We start from the raw sequence: 17,777 nt of genomic DNA, 5'->3' as shown, positions 1-17,777 counted from the left end.
TCAGGAGCTAAAACACGCTGGGCGCCATTTTCCACATAAAAATGACCAATTTCAAGAGGCTGAGCACAGAGAAACCCCAATTTCCACACAGAATTTCTGAGGTGAAACCCAGGGAAATATCAATTTCCACACAGCAAAGGTCCCATTGCAGGAGGCGGAACACAGAGAAACATGAATTTCCACACAGAAATGTCCAGTTTGAGGAGGCATTGACATGGGGAGCACCAATTTCCACACAGAAATGTCCCATTCAGGAGGTGGAACACAGAGAAACACCAATTTCCACACAGAAAAGGTCCAATATCAGGAAGCAGAACACAGAAAACACCATTTTCCACACAGAAATGTCCAATTTCAGGAGGCGAAACACGCTGGGCGCCATTTTGCACACAGCAAAGGTCCCATTGCAGGAGCTGAAACACAGAGAAACATCAATTTCCACACAGCAAAGGTCCGATTTCAGGAGGCGGAACACAGAAAACACCATTTTCCGCATAAAAATGTCCAATTTGAGGAGGCATTAACACGGGGAGCACCATTTTCCACACAGAAATGTCCCATTCAGGAGGTGGAACACAGTGGGCGCCATTTTGCACACAGCAAAGGTCCCATTGCAGGAGACCCAATACAAGAGAAACACCAATTTTCACACAGAAAAGGTTCAATTTCAGGAGGCGGAACACAGAAAACACCATTTTCCACACAAAAACGTCCCATTTCAGGAGATGTTAACACGGGGAGCACCAATTTCCACACAGAAATGTCCCATTTCAGGAGGCGAAACACATTGGGCGCCATTTTCCACACAGCAAAGGTCCCATTGCAGGAGGCGGAACACAGAGAAACATCAATTTCCACACAAAAATATCCAATTTGAGGAGGCCGACCGCCATGTCCACACAGCAAAGGTCCCATTGCAGGAGGCGAAACACGCCGGGCACCATTTTCCACACCAACCCGTCCCGTTTCAGGAGCCCGCCCGCCATTTCCACGCAGCATTTCCGAGGCGAACCGCGGAGGAAAACCCCCCCATTCCTCACCCTTCGCGCCCTCGGTCCTCGCTGCGGATCCCGCGCCGTGAGCGGTTGCTGCCGAGCCCGCCGGCGGGTGTTGGTGTTGCTTTGGGTGTTGCCGTGTGTGACTGTGGCACCGTGTAACGCAGGGGCCGCCGCGCTGGCCGGACGCGCCGCCTTTCAGCCGCGCTAACGCGCTCCCGGTAAGAGCCGCCCGGCCGCTTTAAGCGCCCACGGACGCTTTTGTAACTTGTGCCCCCCCCGCGCTGTAAGTAGCCCCTTTTTTTCCATCTTTCTAACCCAAAACGGCAGCTCCGCGCCGCGCTTATGGGTCTAAAAGGGGATAACGGCCATGGCGAGCGGGACGAACCATTCAGGCGGGGGGGGGGGGGGGGGGGGCATTTGGTGACTATGATTTGGGCGGGGGGGGGGAATTTTATTATTCAATGTTTATAATTTAATTAGAAATGTTGTTTTCTGTATATGTCATATGATTTATGGGGGGGGTGGGGGTCCCCAAGCCCCCCCTGGGGAGCGGTTCCCCCCCCCATGAGCCCCGTGTTGAGGTTTGGTGTGTCCCGCCCCCCCACAGGAGACCCCGGCGGGAACCCCAACAAACGGCAGCGGCAGCCCCCGCTGCTGGGAGACCACCCCGCCGAGTACGGTATGCTCGGGGGGGGCATGATATGGGGGGGTCGCGATATGGGGGGTGACGACATGGGGGGGTCACGACATGGGTGGGTCATGACATGGGGTGATGCGGGGGGGTCACAACATGGGGGGGGGTCATGACATGGAGGAGTGCGACATGGTGGGGGCACGACATGACACGGGGGGTCACGACACGGGGGGTGACATGGGGCAGTCACAACATGGGGGAGTCATGACACGGGGTCACGACATGGGGGGTCATGACACGGGGGGCGATACGGGAGGGTCATGACATGGGGGTTCATGACATGGGGGATCACAACATGGGGGGTGTGACATGGGGGTCACGACATGGGGGGGTCATGACACGGGGGTTACGACACGGGGGTCACGACATCGGGGGGGTTACGACCTGGGGGGTTCATGACACGGGGGTTGTGACATGGGGGTGTCATGACATGGGGGGGGTCACGACATGGGGGGTCACGACATGAGGGGGCACAACACAGGGGAGTTGTGACATGGGGGGGTCACGACATGGGGGGTCACGACATGGGGAAGTCATGACATGGGGTCACAACATGGCAGGTCATGACACGGGAGGCGATACGGGGGGGTCATGACATGGGGGGTCACGACATGGGGGTATCAGACGTGAGGGGGTTATCATGACATGGGGGGGATATCTCAACACAGGGGGTTATCAGACATGGGAGGGTTATAACAACTTGGGGGGTATCACAACATGGGGGGGATATCATGACATGAGGGGTTATCAGACGTGGGGGGGTTATCACGACTTGGGGGTGTTCTCATGACCCGGGGGGGTTATGGTGATGACAGGGGGGTCCCCAATCTCTGCCCCCGCAGGAGGCCCCCACGGCGGGTACCACGGCCACTACCACGACGAGGGCTACGGGCCCCCCCCGCCCCACTACGAAGGGCGCAGGATGGGCCCCCCGGTCGGGGGGCACCGCCGGGGGGGCCCCGGGCGCTACGGCCCCCAGTACGGGCACCCCCCACCCCCGCCGCCGCCCCCCGAGTACGGGCCCCACGCCGACAGCCCCGTGCTCATGGTGTACGGGCTGGACCAGGCCAAGATGAACTGCGACCGCGTCTTCAACATCTTCTGCCTCTACGGCAACGTCGAGAAGGTACGGCCGGCACGGGCCCCGCGGGGCCGGCGGGGGGCAGGGTCGTGGAAGTCAAGGTCAGGGAGGTCTGGGGGGGGGTATTAACCCCTGTGGGGCCAGCGGAGGGCAGAGTCGTGGAGGTCAAGGTCATGGAGGTCTGGGGGGGTTATTAACCCCCGCGGGGCCAGTGGAGGTCAAGGTCATGGAGGTCAAGGTCATGGAGGTCTGGGGGGGGTATTAACCCCCATGGGGCCAGTGGAGGTCAAGGTCATGGAGGTCAAGGTCATGAAGTGGGTCTGGGGAGTGTTAACCCCCACGTGTCCATTTGGAGGTCAAGTTCATGAAGAGGGTCTGGGGGGGTTATTAACCCCTGTGTGTCTGGTTTAAGGTCAAGTTCATGGAGGTCAAGTTCATGAAAGGGATCTGGGGGTTTATTAACCCCCGCTTGGCCAATTGGAGGTCAGGTTCATGGAGGTTGAGTTCATGAAGGTCGGGGGGGTATTAACCCCCACATGTCCATTTGGAGGTCAAGTTCATGAAGGGGGTCTGGGGGGTATTAACCCCCCTGTGTCCATTTGAAGGTCAAGTTCATGGAGGTCAAGTTCGTGAAGGGGGGTTGGGGTGGGGTATTAACCCCTGTGTGTCTGGTTTAAGGTCAAGTTCATGGAGGTCGAGTTCATGAAGGGGGTCTGGGGGGTATTAACCTCCATGTGTCCGTCTGAAGGTGAAGTTCATGAAGAGCAAGCCGGGCGCGGCCATGGTGGAGATGGCGGACGGGTACGGCGTGGACCGCGCCATCACGCACCTCAACAACAACTTCATGTTCGGCCAGAAGCTCAACGTCTGGTGAGTGAAACAGCGGGGAGCCCCAAAATGGCCTGGAATTGACCCAAACCAGCCCCAAATTGACCCCAAAACAACCCAAAGATTGACCCCAAAATTGACCCCAAAATAACCCCAAAATTGACCCCAAACCAACGTAAGAATGGACCTGAAACCACCTCAAAATTGATGCCAAACCAACCTAAAAATGGACCCAAACGACCTCAAAATTGACCCCCTAACCCACCCCACAGCATGTGGAAGCTGCGTATGGGGTGGAGGATGTGTGGGGTGCCCCATAGCTGCCCCATAGCTGCCCCACACCCGCCTCACAGCGTGTCGAAGCAGCAGCCATTGTGGGGCAGTGTGTGGGGTGGAGGATGTGTGGGGTGCCCCATAGCTCCCTGCCCCAGAGCGTGTCGAAGCAGCAGCCACCATGGGGCAGTGTGTGGGGTGGAGGATGTGTGGGGTGCCCCATAGCTGCCCCATAGCTGCCCCACACCCGCCCCACAGCGTGTCGAAGCAGCAGGCCATCATGCCCGGGCAGTCGTACGGGCTGGACGACGGCTCGTGCAGCTACAAGGACTTCGGGGGCTCGCGCAACAACCGCTTCTCCACGCCCGAGCAGGCGGCCAAGAACCGCATCCAGCACCCCAGCAACGTGCTGCACTTCTTCAACGCGCCGCTCGACGTCAGCGACCAGCACTTCTACGAGGTGCCGCCCTTCCTCCTCATCCTCACCTTCATCCTCATCCATCTTCATCCTCATCTTCATCCCCATCCTCAGCATCCTCATCCTCCTCCCTCCTCCTCAGCATCCTCCTCCTCCTCATCCTGCTGAGCATCATCATCATCATCCTCATCCTCCTCTCCTCCTCCTCATCCTCCTCTCCTCCTCCTCATCCTCATCCCCATCCTCCTCACCTTCATCCTCCTCCTCATCTTCATCCTCCTCCTCATCATCATCCCCATCAACGCGCCGCTCGACGTCAGCGACCAGCACTTCTACGAGGTGCCGCCCTTCCTCCTCATCCTCATCCCCATCATCCTCATCCTCATCATCCTCCTCATCCTCAGCATCCTCATCCTCCTCCCTCCTCCTCAGCATCCTCCTCCTCATCCTGCTGAGCATCATCATCATCATCATCCTCATCCTGCTCTCCTCCTCCTCATCCTCATCCTCCTCCCCTCCTCGTCATCCTCATCCTCATCCTCCTCACCTTCATCCTCCTCATCATCTTCATCCTCCTCCTCATCATCATCCCCATCAACGCGCCGCTCGTCAGCGACCAGCACTTCTATGAGGTGCCGCCCTTCCTCCTCATCCTCATCCCCATCATCCTCATCCTCATCTTCATCCTCATCCTCCTCCTCCTCTTCATCCCCATCCTCAGCATCCTCATCCTCCTCCCTCCTCCTCAGCATCATCATCCTCCTCCTCACCCTCATCCTCCTCCTCCTCACCTTCATCCTCCTCGTCATCTTCATCCTCCTCCTCATCGTCCTCAGCATCTTCATCCTCATCATCCCCATCCTCATCATCCTCCTCTCCTCCTCCTCAGCATCATCATCATCCTCCTCCTCATCATCCTCCTCATTCTCCTTATCATCATCATCCTCATCCTTCTCCTCATCATCATCCTCATCCTCCTCTCCTCCTCATCCTCATCATCCTCCTCATCATCATCCCCATCCTCATCATCCTCATCCTCCTTCTCATTATCCTCATCCTCCTCCTCAGCATCGTCAGCATCCTCCTCCCTTCCTCATCATCCTCCTCATCCTCCTCCCCTCCTCACCCTCATCCTCCTCATCATCCTCATCCTCCTCCTCATCATCCTCATCCTCCTCATCACCATCCCCATCTTCATCCTCCCCATCCCCATCCTCCTCATCCTCCTCCTCTTCCCTGTCCCCATTTCCCCTTCTCTTCCTCCTCTCTCCTCCCTTTCTTCCTCCTCCTCCCCGTCCCTGGTGTTTCCTCCTCGCGGCTCCTTCCCCTCCCCTGCCCCTTCCTCCCCATTTCCCCTCCTCTTCCTCCCCCACCCCCTGACCCCATGACCCCCTGACCCCGTGTCCCCCTGCCCCCATGACCCCGTGACCCTCTGACCCCGTGCCCCCTGACCCTGTGACCCCATGACCCTTGACCCCACGTCCTGTTGCAGATCTGTGATGAGCTGGGGGTGAAGCGCCCCGACGTCCGTCAAAGTGTTTTCGGGGAAGAGTAAGAGCCGGGGGGGTCCTGGGGGGGTCCCTGCGGGGGGGCCATGCCAGGGGTCCCAGCCCCCCAGTTGACCCTGGAAGTGGGGGGGTGTCCCTGTTGGGGGGGTCCCTGTGGGGAAATCGCAGCCCCTGGGCGTCCCTGTGTGGGGGGGGTGGTCCCTGCCAGGGGGGGGGTCCCAGCCCCCCAGCAGTCCCTGTAGGGGTGTCAGTTCTGGGGGGGTGCTCCCAGCCCCCTGGGGTGTCCCTGCCGGGGGGGGTCCCAGCCCCCCAGGGGTTCCTGCCAGGGGGGGTCCCTGCTGGGGGGTCCCGGTCCCCAGGGGAGTGTCCTTAGCAGGGGTGACCTGGGTCCCCCGGGGTGTCCCTGTGGGGGCGTCAGTGCTGGGGGGGTCCCCAGCCCCCCCGAGGTTGTCAGTTCCTGGTGGGGGGGGTCCCTGCTCCCCAGGGGTGACCTGGGGCCCCCCCAGGGTGTCTCTGTGGGGGGTTGTTGTTTCTGGGGGAGTGGGGGTCCCAGCCCCAGAGGGGGTGTCCCTGCTGGGGGTGTCGGTTACGTGGGGGGTCCCAGCCCCCCAGGGGGTGTCCCTGCTGAGGGTGTCGGTTACGTGGGGGGGTCCCAGCCCCCCAGGGGGTGTCCCTAGCGGGAGTGTCGGTTCTGGGGGGGGTGTCCCTGTGGGAGTGCTGGTTCCAGGGGGGGTCCCCGCGGGGGTGCTGGTCCCGGGGGGGGGTCCCTGCCCCTCAGGGGGTGTCCATAGCGGGGATGTCAGTTCCGGGGGGTCCCCGTGGGGGTGTTGGTTCTGGGGGGTGTCCCCGGGGGGGGGGTCCCAGCCCCCCCAGGGGGTGTCGGTTGGGGGGGGGTCCCTAGCGGGGGTGTCAGTCCCGAGGGGGGTCCCAGCCCCTCAGGGGGTGTCGGTTCGGGGGGGGTCCTTGCGGGGGTGTCGGTTGGGGGGGTCCCGGCCCCCCAGGGGGTGTCGGATGGGGGGTCCCTAGCGGGGGGTGTCGGTTGGGGGGGGTCCTGGCCCCCCAGGGGGTGTCGGTTGGGGGGTCCCTGTGGGGGTGTCGGTCCCGGGGGGGGGTCCTGGCCCCCCAGGGGGTGTCGGTTGGGGGGTCCCTGTGGGGGTGTCGGTCCCCGGGGGGGGGTCCTGGCCCCCCAGGGGGTGTCGGTTGGGGGGGTCCCAGCCCCCCAGGGGGTGTCGGTTGGGGGGTCCCTGTGGGGGTGTCGGTCCCGGGGGGGGTCCTGGCCCTCCAGGGGGTGTCGGTTGGGGGGGTCCCAGCCCCCCAGGGGGTGTCGGTTGGGGGGTCCCTGTGGGGGTGTCGGTCCCGGGGGGGGTCCTGGCCCCCCAGGGGGTGTCGGTTGGGGGGGTCCCAGCCCCCCAGGGGGTGTCGTTTCGGGGGGGTCCCTAGCGGTTGCGCCCCCCAGGCGAGCGCAGCTCCTCGGGGCTGCTGGAGTGGGACTCCAAGAGCGACGCGCTGGAGACGCTCGGCTTCCTCAACCACTACCAGATGAAGAACCCCAGTAAGTGCCGCCCCCCCCAGACCCCCCCCCGACCCCCCCGACCCGCTGACCCCCCCGACCCGCTGACCCCCCCGACCCGCTGACCCCCTTCTCTCCGCAGACGGGCCGTACCCCTACACGCTCAAGCTCTGCTTCTCCACGGCCCAACACGCCTCCTAACGCGCCCCCCCCCCGTTTTAACGGTCGGGCTCCGCGGGCCCCCCCGCTCCCACCCCCCCCATTTTTAAGGAAAATGGTTGGACCCGCCCCCCCCCACCCCCTTCCCGCCTCTCAATAAACTCGTTTGGAAAACACGCAGCGTTTTGGGGGGGTTTGGGGGATATTGAGGTTTGGTGGAGGGGATGGCGGGGGGGGTTTGTGTGGTCCCCCCACTGCGGGAAGGGGAAACTTCCGCCTCGGTGGGAGGGGGAAACTTCCGCCTCGGTAGGGCAGGGGACTTCCGCCTCGGTAGGGCGGAGCAGGCGACTTCCGCCTCGGCAGGGAGGAGCAGGGGACTTCCGCCTCCGTAGTGGAGAGGACTTCCGCCTCGGTAGGGAGGAGCGGAGGACTTCCGCTTCGGTAGTGGAGAGGACTTCCGCCTCGGTAGGGAGGAGCGGAGGACTTCCGCCCCGCCGGAGAGGTGGAGCGGAAGTGACCGCCCTCCGGAGCCGTGTCACGTGAGGGAAAGGGCCCCGCCCGGAGAGGACCGCTGGACCGATGTCGCTGCTGGGCGCGGGGCTGCGCGCGCTGCGGGGGGCACGTGAGTGGCGGCGACCCCCTGACCTCTGACCCCCGGGCTGGCCTGAGCCCCCCCCTCCCCCCCCCGCCCCCGTCACCCCCGGGCTGAGCCCCCACGTGACGTCCAGACTCACCTTGACCTTTGACCCACTTGGCGCCACGTGTCCCCCGGACCCCCCCAGGACCCCCAGTGACCTCCCAGTGACCCCACTGACCCCCCACTGACCCCACTGACCCCCCAGTGACACCACTGACCCCGCAGTGACCCCCCAGTGACCCCGCAGTGACCCCCGGTGTTCCCAGTGCCCCCCAGTCCCCGCAGTGGCTCCCAGTGGGTTCCAGTCCCCCCAGTGCCCCCCAGTGACCCCTCCAGTGACACCCCCAGTCCCCCCACTGACCCCCCCAGTGACCTCACTGACCCCCCAGTGACCCCCCCAGTCCCTCCCAGTGGGTCCCAGTTCATCCCAGTGGGTCCCAGTTCGTCCCAGTTCCTCTCCGAGGGTTCCCAGTCCCCCCACTGACCCCCCAGTGCCCCCAGTGCTCCCAGTTCTTCCAGTTACCCCACTAACCCACACTGATCCCCCAATGCCCCCCAGTGACTCCCCATGTTCCCAGTGACCCCCCAGTGCCCCCCAGTGACCCCAGTGACCACCACTGACCCCCCAGTGTTCCTGGTGCTCCCAGTGCCCCCACTGACCCCCAGTGCCCCCCAGTGCCCCCCAGTGCCCCCCAGTGCCCCCAGTGCCCCCAGTCCCCCCAGTGCCCCACTGACCCCCAGTGCCTCCCAGTCCCCCCCACTGACCCCCCAGTCCCTCCAGTGACCCCAGTTCCCCCAGTGCCCCCAGTGACCCCCAGTGCTCTCAGTCCCCCCACTGACCCCCCAGTCCCCCCAGTGACCCCAGTGACCACCACTGACCCCCCAGTGCCCCCAGTGTCCCCAGTCCCCCCCACTGATCCCCAGTCCCCCCAGTGCCTCCAGTGCCCCCAGTGACCCCCAGTGCCCCAGTTCCCCCCACTGAGCCCCCAGTCCCCCCTGTGTTCCCACTGACCCCCAGTGTCCCCACTGACCCCCAGTCCCCCCAGTGTCCCCAGTGCCCCCAGTGTCCCCAGTGACCCCACTGACCCCAGTCCCCCCCGTACCCCCACTGACCCCAGTGCCCCAGCCCCCCCAGTTCCCCCAGTGACCCAGTGACCCCCAGTCCCCGCCATGTCCCCACTGACCCCACTGACCCCGCCCCCGTGCCGCAGGGCTGGGGGCCGTGCGCGCGATGTCGTCGCTGGAGCCGGCGCTGGATCCGGCGCTGGCGTCGCTGGCGTCACTGCAGGTGACGCGCCCGCGGGAGCACGTGCTGCACGTGGAGCTCAACCGCCCGCACAAGCGCAACGCCATGGACAGCGCCTTCTGGAGGTACCGCCGGGACACCGCGCCGCTGCGGGCCACTATGGGCCAGTGCGGGCCAGTGCGGGCCACTGCACACCGCTGCGGACCACTATGGGCCAGTGCGGGCCAGTGCGGGCCACTGCACACTGCTGCGGACCACTATGGGCCAGTGCAGGCCAGGGGGGGCACTGCACACCGCTGCGGACCACTATGGGCCAGGGGGGCCACTGCACACCGCTGCGGACCACTATGGGCCAGTGCGGGCCAGTGCGGGCCACTGCACACCGCTGCGGACCACTATGGGCCAGGGGGGGCACTGCACACCGCTGCGGACCACTATGGGCCAGGGGGGCACTGCACACCGCTGCGGACCACTATGGGCCAGGAGGGGCACTGCACACCGCTGCGGACCACTATGGGCCAGGGGGGGCACTGCACACCGCTGCGGACCACTATGGGCCAGGAGGGGCACTGCACACCGCTGCGGACCACTATGGGCCAGTGCGGGCCAGTGCGGGCCACTGCACACCGCTGCGGACCACTATGGGCCAGTGCAGGCCAGGGGGGGCACTGCACACCGCTGCGGACCACTATGGGCCAGGGGGGGCACTGCACACCGCTGCGGGCCACTATGGGCCCCCAGGGGCCAGGGGGGGCACTGCATACCGCTGCGGGCCACTATGGGCCGGGGGGGGCACTGCATACCGCTGCGGGCCACTATGGGCCAGGGGGGGCACTGCACACCACTGCGGACCACTATGGGCCAGGGGGGGCACTGCACACCGCTGTGGACCACTATGGGCCAGGGGGGCACTGCACACCGCTGTGGACCACTATGGGCCAGGGGGGGCACTGCACACCGCTGTGGACCACTATGGGCCAGGGGGGGCACTGCACACCGCTGTGGACCACTATGGGCCAGGGGGGGCACTGCACACCGCTGTGGACCACTATGGGCCAGGGGGGGCACTGCACACCGCTGCGGACCACTATGGGCCAGGGGGGGCACTGCACACCGCTGTGGACCACTATGGGCCAGTGGGGGCCAGGGGGGGCCAGTAGGGACCAGCAGGGACCAGTGTGGGCCAGTGGGGGCCAGTGGCCACCAGTCACCCATTGTCCCCACTGCCCCCATTGTCCCCAATGGCCCCAATGTCCCCAATGCCCCCATCACCCCCATTGCCCCCACTGTCCCCATTGCCCCCAATGTCCCCATTGCCCCCAATGCCCCCATTGCCCCCAGTGCCCCCCATGTCCCCAACACCCTCATTGCCCCCAATGCCCCCATTGCCCCCAATGTCCCCATTGCCCCCAATGCCCCCATTGCCCCCAATGTCCCCAATGTCCCCATTGCCCCCAATGCCCCCATTGCCCCCAATGTCCCCAATGTCCCCATTGCCCCCATTGCCCCCAGTGCCCCCAATGTCCACATCACCCCCATTGCCCCCAATGTCCCCACTGCCCCCATTGTCCCCAATGTCCCCATTGCCCCCAATGTCCCCATTCTCCCCATTGCCCCCATTGTCCCCATTGCCCCCATTGTCCCCAGTGTCCCCATTGTCCCCATTGCCCCCATTGTGCCCATTGCCCCCATTGTGCCTATTGCCCCCATTCCCCCCATTGTCCCCATTGCCCCCAATGTCCCCATTGCCCACAGCATCCCCACTGTCCCCATTGTCCCCCTTGTCCCCCGTTCTGCAGGGAGATGGTTTTGTGCTTCGGGGCCATCGCTCAGGACTCGTCGTGTCGCGCCGTCATCATCTCGGGCGCCGGGGCCGTCTTCAGCTCCGGTCAGGGCTGGTTTGGGCTGGTTTGGGGCAGTTTGGGGCGGTTTGGGCCGGTTTGGGGTATTTCAGGGGGTTTGGGCCACTCTGGGGGATTTGGGGCGATTTTGGTCATTTTTGAGGCGATTTGGGGTCATTTTGAGCCCTGTCCCTGGGTGACGGTGACACTGGGGTGACACTGTTGGTGACACCGGGTGACACTGGGTGACACTGTTGGTGACACTGGGTGCCACTGGGTGATGCTGTTGGTGACACCGGATGACACTGGGTGACAGTGTTAGTGACACCAGGTAATACTGGGTGACACTGTTGGTGACACCGGATGACGCTGGGTGACATTGGGTGATGCTGTTGGTGCCACTGGGTGCCACTGGGTGACACTGTTGGTGACACCGGGTTATACTGGGTGACACCGGGTGACACTGTTGGTGACACTGGGTGACACTGGGGTGATACTGAGTGACACTGGGTGACACTGGGTGATGCTGTTGGTGACACCGGGTGCCACTGGTGCCGCTGTGGGTGACACTGGGTGACACTGGGTGACACTGGGTGACACTGGGGTGACACTGGGTGCCACTGGTGCTGCTGTGGGTGACACCGGGTGACAATGGGGTGACACTGGGTGCCACTGGTGCTGCTGTGGGTGACACCGGGTGACAATGGGGTGACACTGGGTGCCACTGGTGCTGCTGTGGGTGACGCCGGGTGACACCGGTGCTGCTGTGGGTGACATCTGTGGTGCCACCGGTGCTGCTGTAGGTGACGCCAGGTGACACTGTTGGTGCCACCGGTGCCACTGTGGGTGACACTGGGTGACAATGGGTGACAATGGGGTGACACTGGGTGCCACTGGTGGCACTGTGGGTGACACTGAGTGACAATGGGGTGACAATGGGGTGACACTGGGTGCCACTGGTGCTGCTGTGGGTGACACTGGGTGACAATGGGGTGACACTGGGTGCCACCAGTGCTGCTGTGGGTGACACTGGGTGACAATGGGGTGACACTGGGTGCCACCGGTGCTGCTGTGGGTGACACTGGGTGACACTGGGGTGACACTGGGTGCCACCGGTGCTGCTGTGGGTGACACCGGGTGACAATGGGGTGACACTGGGTGCCACCGGTGCTGCTGTGGGTGACACCGGGTGACAATGGGGTGACACTGGGTGCCACTGGTGCTGCTGTGGGTGACGCCGGGTGACACCGGTGCTGCTGTGGGTGACATCTGGGGTGCCACCGGTGCTGCTGTAGGTGACGCCAGGTGACACTGTTGGTGCCACCGGTGCCGCTGTGGGTGACACTGGGTGACAATGGGTGACAATGGGGTGACACTGGGTGCCACTGGTGGCACTGTGGGTGACACTGGGTGACAATGGGGTGACAATGGAGTGACACTGGGTGCCACTGGTGCTGCTGTGGGTGACACCGGGTGACAATGGGGTGACACTGGGGTGCCACCGGGTGCCACCGGGTGACACCGTTGGTGGCACCGGCGCGGCGCAGGCATCGACCTGGCGTCGCTGGGCGCCGAGGTGATGGCGCTGCCGGGCGACGACGCGGCGCGGAGGAGCTGGAACCTGCGCAGGAAGATCCGCGACTTCCAGGAGAGCTTCACCGCCATGGAGAAGGTGAGCGGGACAGACAGACAGACAGACGGGACAGATGGACAGACAGACAGACAGGGGACAGGGGGACAGACAGGGAGACAAGGGTCCCAGTTCCAGGAGAGCTTCACCGCCATGGAGAAGGTGAGCGGGACAGACAGACGGACGGACGGACAGACAGGGGACAGACAGACAGACAGGGGACGGGGGGACAGACAGACGGACAGACAGACAGAGGGACAAGGGTCCCAGTTCCAGGAGACCTTCAGCGCACTGGAGAAGGTGCTGGGGGCACTGGGGTGGACTAGGGGGCATTGGCATGGACTGGGAGCACTGGGGGCACTGGGGGGCACTGGAATGGACTGGGGGCACTGGGGGGCACTGGGATGGACTGGGGGCAGTGGGGGCACTGGGGGGCACTGGGATGGACTGGGATGGACTGGGGGCACTGGGGGGCACTGGGATGGACTGGGGGCACTGGGGGCACTGAGGGGCACTGGAATGGACTGGGATGGACTGGGGGCACTGGGGGCACTGGGGGGCACTGGGGGGCACTGGGATGGACTGGGGGCAGTGGGGGCACTGGGGGGCACTGGGATGGACTGGGATGGACTGGGGGCACTGGGGGCACTGGGGGGCACTGGGGGCACTGGGATGGACTTGGGGGCAGTGGGGGCACTGGGGGGCACAGGGATGGACTGGGGGCACTGGGGGCACTGGGGGCACTGGGGGCACTGGGATGGACTTGGGGGCAGTGGGGGCACTGGGGGGCACTGGGGGCACTGGGGGGCACTGGGATGGACTGGGGGGCACTGGGATGGACTGGGGGACACTGGGGGTCACTGGGGGTCACTGGGGGGCACGGGGGGCACTGGGGGGCGCCAGCTGGGGGTGCCCCCTTGCGGTGCCCCCGGTGCCATTGTCCCCCCCCCATTGTCCCCAGTGTCCCAAACCCGTCATCGCCGCCATTCACGGGGCCTGCGTGGGGGCAGGTGAGTGCGGGTGGCCCCACTCCCAATGTCCCCAACCCCCCCAGTGTCCCCCGTGTCCCCCATGTCCCCCCATGTCCCCTGTGTCCCCAATGTCCCCCATGTCCCCAACCTCCCTATGTCCCCAATGTCCCCCCCAATGCCCCCCGTGTCCCCAATGTCCCCGTGTCCCCAATGTCCCCAGTGTCCCCCATGTCCCCAGTATCCCCAATGTCCCCCCGTGTCCCCAATGTCCCCCCATGTCCCCAGTGTCCCCCCATGTCCCCCGTGTCCCCAGTATCCCCAATGTCCCCCCATGTCCCCAATGTCCCCCCGTGTCCCCAATGTCCCCCCATGTCCCCCATGTCCCCAATGTCCCCCCGTGTCCCCAATGTCCCCCCATGTCCCCCGTGTCCCCAGTGTCCCCAGTGTCACCCATGTCCCCAATGTCCCCCTATGTCCCCACTGTCCCCCGTGTCCCCCATGTCCCCCCATGTCCCCCATGTCCCCACTGTCCCCAATGTCCCCCATGTCCCCAATGTCCCCCGTGTCCCCAATGTCCCCCGTGTCCCCAATGTCCCCCGTGTCCCCAGGTGTTGACCTGATCTCCGCCTGTGACATCCGGTTCTGCTCGCAGGACGCCTGGTTCCAGGTCAAGGTACCACATGGGGACACGGGGGGACCCCAAAACCCCCGGCTGTCCCCGAGACCCCCAGGTGTCCCCAAACCCCACACAGCTCCCAAGACCACCCCTCAGGTGTCCCCAAGACCCCCCACCATGTCCCCCATATCCCCCCATGTCCCCCCACGTCCCCATGTCCCCCCATATCCCCGTGTCCCCCATATCCCCCCATATTCCCCCCATGTCCCCCTATATCCCCATGTCCCCCTATATCCCCCCATGTCCCCCCATGTCCCCCATGTCCCCATGTCCCCCTATATACCCCCATATCCCCATATCCCCCATGTCCCCTCATATTCCCCCCCTGTCCCCCATATCCCCTCATGTCCCCCCCATACCCCGCCATGTCCGTGTCCCCATGTCCCCACGTCCCCACCAGGAGGTTGACATCGGGCTGGCGGCCGACGTGGGGACCCTGCAGCGTCTCCCCAAGATCGTGGGCAGCCAGAGGTGACACTGGGGGCCGGGGGGCGGTGGCAGCGGAGGGGACCCCGAGTCCCCCCGAGTCCCCCCATGTCCCCCCGTGTCCCCCCGCGTCACCCCGTGTCCCGTGTCGCGCAGCCTGGTGAACGAGCTGGCCCTCACCGCGCGCAGGATGATGGCGCCCGAGGCGCACAGCTGCGGCCTCGTCAGGTACCGGCGCCGCCGGGGGGGCCCAACGGCACCGGGGGTCCCAACGGCACCGGGGGTCCCAATGGCACCGGGGTCCCCAATGGCACCAGGGGAGTGGGGGCGTCGTCACCAATACCACCAGGGGGACCCCAATGCCATCAGGGGGTCCCCAACGGCACCAGGGGGGTCCCCAATGGCACCGGGGGGTCCCAATGGCACCGGAGGGTCCCAATGGCACTGGGGGGTCCCCAACATCACCAGGGGTCCCCAACAGCACTGGGGGTCCCCAACGGCACTGGGGGGGCCCCAATGGCACCGGGGGGTCCCAATGGCACCAGGGGGTCCCCAACATCACCAGGGGGTCCTCAATGGCACTAAGGGGTCCCCAACGACACAGGGGGGTCCCCAACAGCACTGGGGGGGGTCCCCAATGGCACCAGTAGGACCCCAATGACACAGGGGGGTCCCCAACAGCACCAGTAGGATCCCAATGACACAAGGGGGGGTCCCCAATGGCACCGGGGGCCCCAACGGCACCAGGGGTCCCCACTGTCACCAGGGTGTCCCCAATGGCACCGGGGTGGCGGGGTGGTCCCCAATGGCACCAGGGGGACTCCAATGCCATCAGGGGGTCCCCAATGGCACCAGGGGGTCCCCAACATCACCAGGGTGTCCCCAATGTCGCCAGGGGGTCCCCAATGTCACCAGGGGGTCTCCAACAGCACTGGGGGCTCCCCAATGGCACCGGGGGGTCCCCAGTGGCACTGGGGGGGTCCCCAATGCCACCAGGTAGTCCCCAGTTGCAGGGGGTGTCCCCAGGGCAATGGGGTGTCCCCAACATCACCAGGGGATCCCCAGTGTCCCCATGTCCCCAGTGTCCCCATGTCCCCATGTCTCATGTCCCATGTCCCGTGTCCCCGCAGCCGCGTGTTCGCGGACAAGGAGGCGCTGCTGGCGGGGGCGCTGGAGGTGGCCCCAGTGTCCCCGTGTCCCCATGTCCCCATGTCCCCATGTCCCGTGTCCCCTGTCCCATGTCCCCATGTCCTGTGTCCCCGCAGCCGCGTGTTCGCGGACAAGGCGGCGCTGCTGGCGGGGGCGCTGGAGGTGGCCCCAGTGTCCCTGAGTCCCCATGTCCCATGTCCCCATGTCCTGTGTCCCCTGTCCCCTGTCCCATGTCCCCATGTCCTGTGTCCCCGCAGCCGTGTGTTCGCGGACAAGGCGGCGCTGCTGGCGGGGGCGCTGGAGGTGGCCCCAGTGTCCCCGTGTCCCCATGTCCCCAGTGTCCCCATGTCCCATGTCCCATGTCCCCATGTCCTGTGTCCCCTGTCCCCTGTCCCATGTCCCATGTCCTGTGTCCCCGCAGCCGTGTGTTCGCAGACAAGGCGGCGCTGCTGGCGGGGGCGCTGGAGGTGGCCCCAGTGTCCCTGAGTCCCCATGTCCCATGTCCCCATGTCCTGTGTCCCCTGTCCCCTGTCCCATGTCCCATGTCCTGTGTCCCCGCAGCCGTGTGTTCGCGGACAAGGAGGCGCTGCTGGCGGGTGCGCTGGAGGTGGCCGTGGCCATCGCGGCGCGCAGCCCGGTGGCCGTGCAGGGCACCAAGGTCAACCTGCTCTTCTCCAGGGACCACTCGGTGCCCGAGGGGCTGCGCTACATGGTGAGCGGCACCAACCCGGGTCCTTGGCCCTGTGTCCCCATGGCCCCGTGTCCCTGTGTCCCCATGGCCCCATGTCCCCATGGCCCCATGTCCCTGTGTCCCCATGGCCCCGTGTCCCTGTGTCCCCATGGCCCCATGTCCCCATGTCCCTGTGTCCCCATGGCCCCGTGTCCCTGTGTCCCCATGGCCCCATGTCCCTGTGTCCCCATGGCCCCGTGTCCCTGTGTCCCCATGGCCCCATGTCCCCATGTCCCCATGGACCTGTGTCCCCATGGCCCCGTGTCCCTGTGTCCCCATGGCCCCATGTCCCCATGGCCCTATGTCCCCATGGACCTGTGTCCCCATGGCCCCGTGTCCCTGTCCCCATGTCCCTATGTCCCTGTCCCCGGCCCTGGGGTGTCCCCATGTCCCTGTGTCACCATCCCAGGGGTGTCCCCATGTCCCTGTCCCCATATCCCTGTCTGTGTCCCCAACTCCAGGGTGTCCCCGTGTCCCTATCCCTGTCCCCATTTGGTCCCTGTCCCCATCCCAGGGGTGTCCCCATGTCCCCATCCCAGGGGTGTCCCCACGTCCCCGTCCCCATGTCCCCATCCCAGGGGTGTCCCCGTGTCCCTGTCCCCATATCCCTGTCTGTGTCCCCAACTGTGTCCCCGTCCCCACGGCGCGTGTCCCGCAGGCCACGTGGAACATGGCGATGCTGCAGACCGACGACATCGCCAAGTCGGTTCAGGCCACTCTGGACAAGAAGGGACTCGAGGACGTGCCCTTCGCCAAGCTCTAGGGACCCCGTGTCCCCGTGTCCTCATGGCCCTGTGTCCCCATGGTCCCCGTGTCCCCATGGCCCCCGTGTCCCCAACCCAACTGCGTCCCCAGCAACCAAACTGTCCCCAATAAACAACTGTCCCTGTGCCCCGGACGCCTCGGTTCCCTCCCGGACGCCTGGGTCCCTCCCGTAACCTGGGTCCTCCCCACAGACCCCTGAGTCCCTCCCGAACGCCTGGGTCCCTCCCGGACGCCTGG

The 17,777-nt window shown here is 65.2% G+C and overlaps 2 protein-coding genes across 3 annotated transcripts; both read left to right on the top strand.

Moving 5' to 3' along the window:
* The first annotated feature begins 1,473 nt into the window (after positions 1-1,473).
* Positions 1,474-7,608, top strand: LOC308051250 (heterogeneous nuclear ribonucleoprotein L-like). Its single transcript, XM_080361614.1, is given in 8 exon segments — positions 1,474-1,677; positions 2,535-2,818; positions 3,522-3,643; positions 4,133-4,334; positions 5,785-5,811; positions 5,813-5,843; positions 7,257-7,352; positions 7,453-7,608. Coding segments are annotated over 8 exon segments (1,002 nt in total). The 5' UTR covers positions 1,474-1,496; the 3' UTR covers positions 7,512-7,608.
* A 335-nt stretch (positions 7,609-7,943) lies between these two features.
* On the top strand, positions 7,944-17,666 carry LOC308051278 (delta(3,5)-Delta(2,4)-dienoyl-CoA isomerase, mitochondrial-like). 2 transcript variants are annotated; one of them, XM_080361640.1, is made up of 11 exons: positions 7,944-8,091; positions 9,318-9,477; positions 11,152-11,240; positions 12,741-12,865; positions 13,785-13,833; positions 14,403-14,467; positions 14,871-14,941; positions 15,053-15,124; positions 16,027-16,072; positions 16,653-16,757; positions 17,434-17,666. In XM_080361640.1, exons 1-11 carry the CDS (start codon positions 8,049-8,051, stop codon positions 17,536-17,538), a joined length of 930 nt encoding a protein of 309 aa, XP_080217766.1. In that variant the 5' UTR covers positions 7,944-8,048; the 3' UTR covers positions 17,539-17,666. The 2 variants fall into 2 exon arrangements, with proteins under 2 accessions (XP_080217766.1, XP_080217765.1); XM_080361639.1 differs by lacking the exon at positions 16,027-16,072 and having other exon boundaries at positions 16,607-16,757.
* Positions 17,667-17,777: the final 111 nt, after the last annotated feature.

The sequence above is a fragment of the Nesoenas mayeri genome, assembly GCF_963082525.1.
Source record: "Nesoenas mayeri genome assembly, chromosome: 35".
In the NCBI taxonomy this organism is placed as follows: Eukaryota; Metazoa; Chordata; class Aves; order Columbiformes; family Columbidae; genus Nesoenas; species Nesoenas mayeri.
The sequence above is the reverse complement of the archived record's forward strand: the minus strand, read 5'-3'. Positions and strand labels throughout refer to the sequence as shown.

Excerpts from the sequence above, each read along its gene's own strand:
- LOC308051278 (XM_080361639.1), top strand. The coding sequence starts at position 8,049 with ATGTCGCTGCTGGGCGCGGGGCTGCGCGCGCTGCGGGGGGCAC. Across the intron at positions 9,478-11,151 it reads ATGGACAGCGCCTTCTGGAG|GGAGATGGTTTTGTGCTTCG; the intron begins GTACCGCCGGGA and ends CCCGTTCTGCAG. Across the intron at positions 16,758-17,433 it reads CCGAGGGGCTGCGCTACATG|GCCACGTGGAACATGGCGAT; the intron begins GTGAGCGGCACC and ends CGTGTCCCGCAG.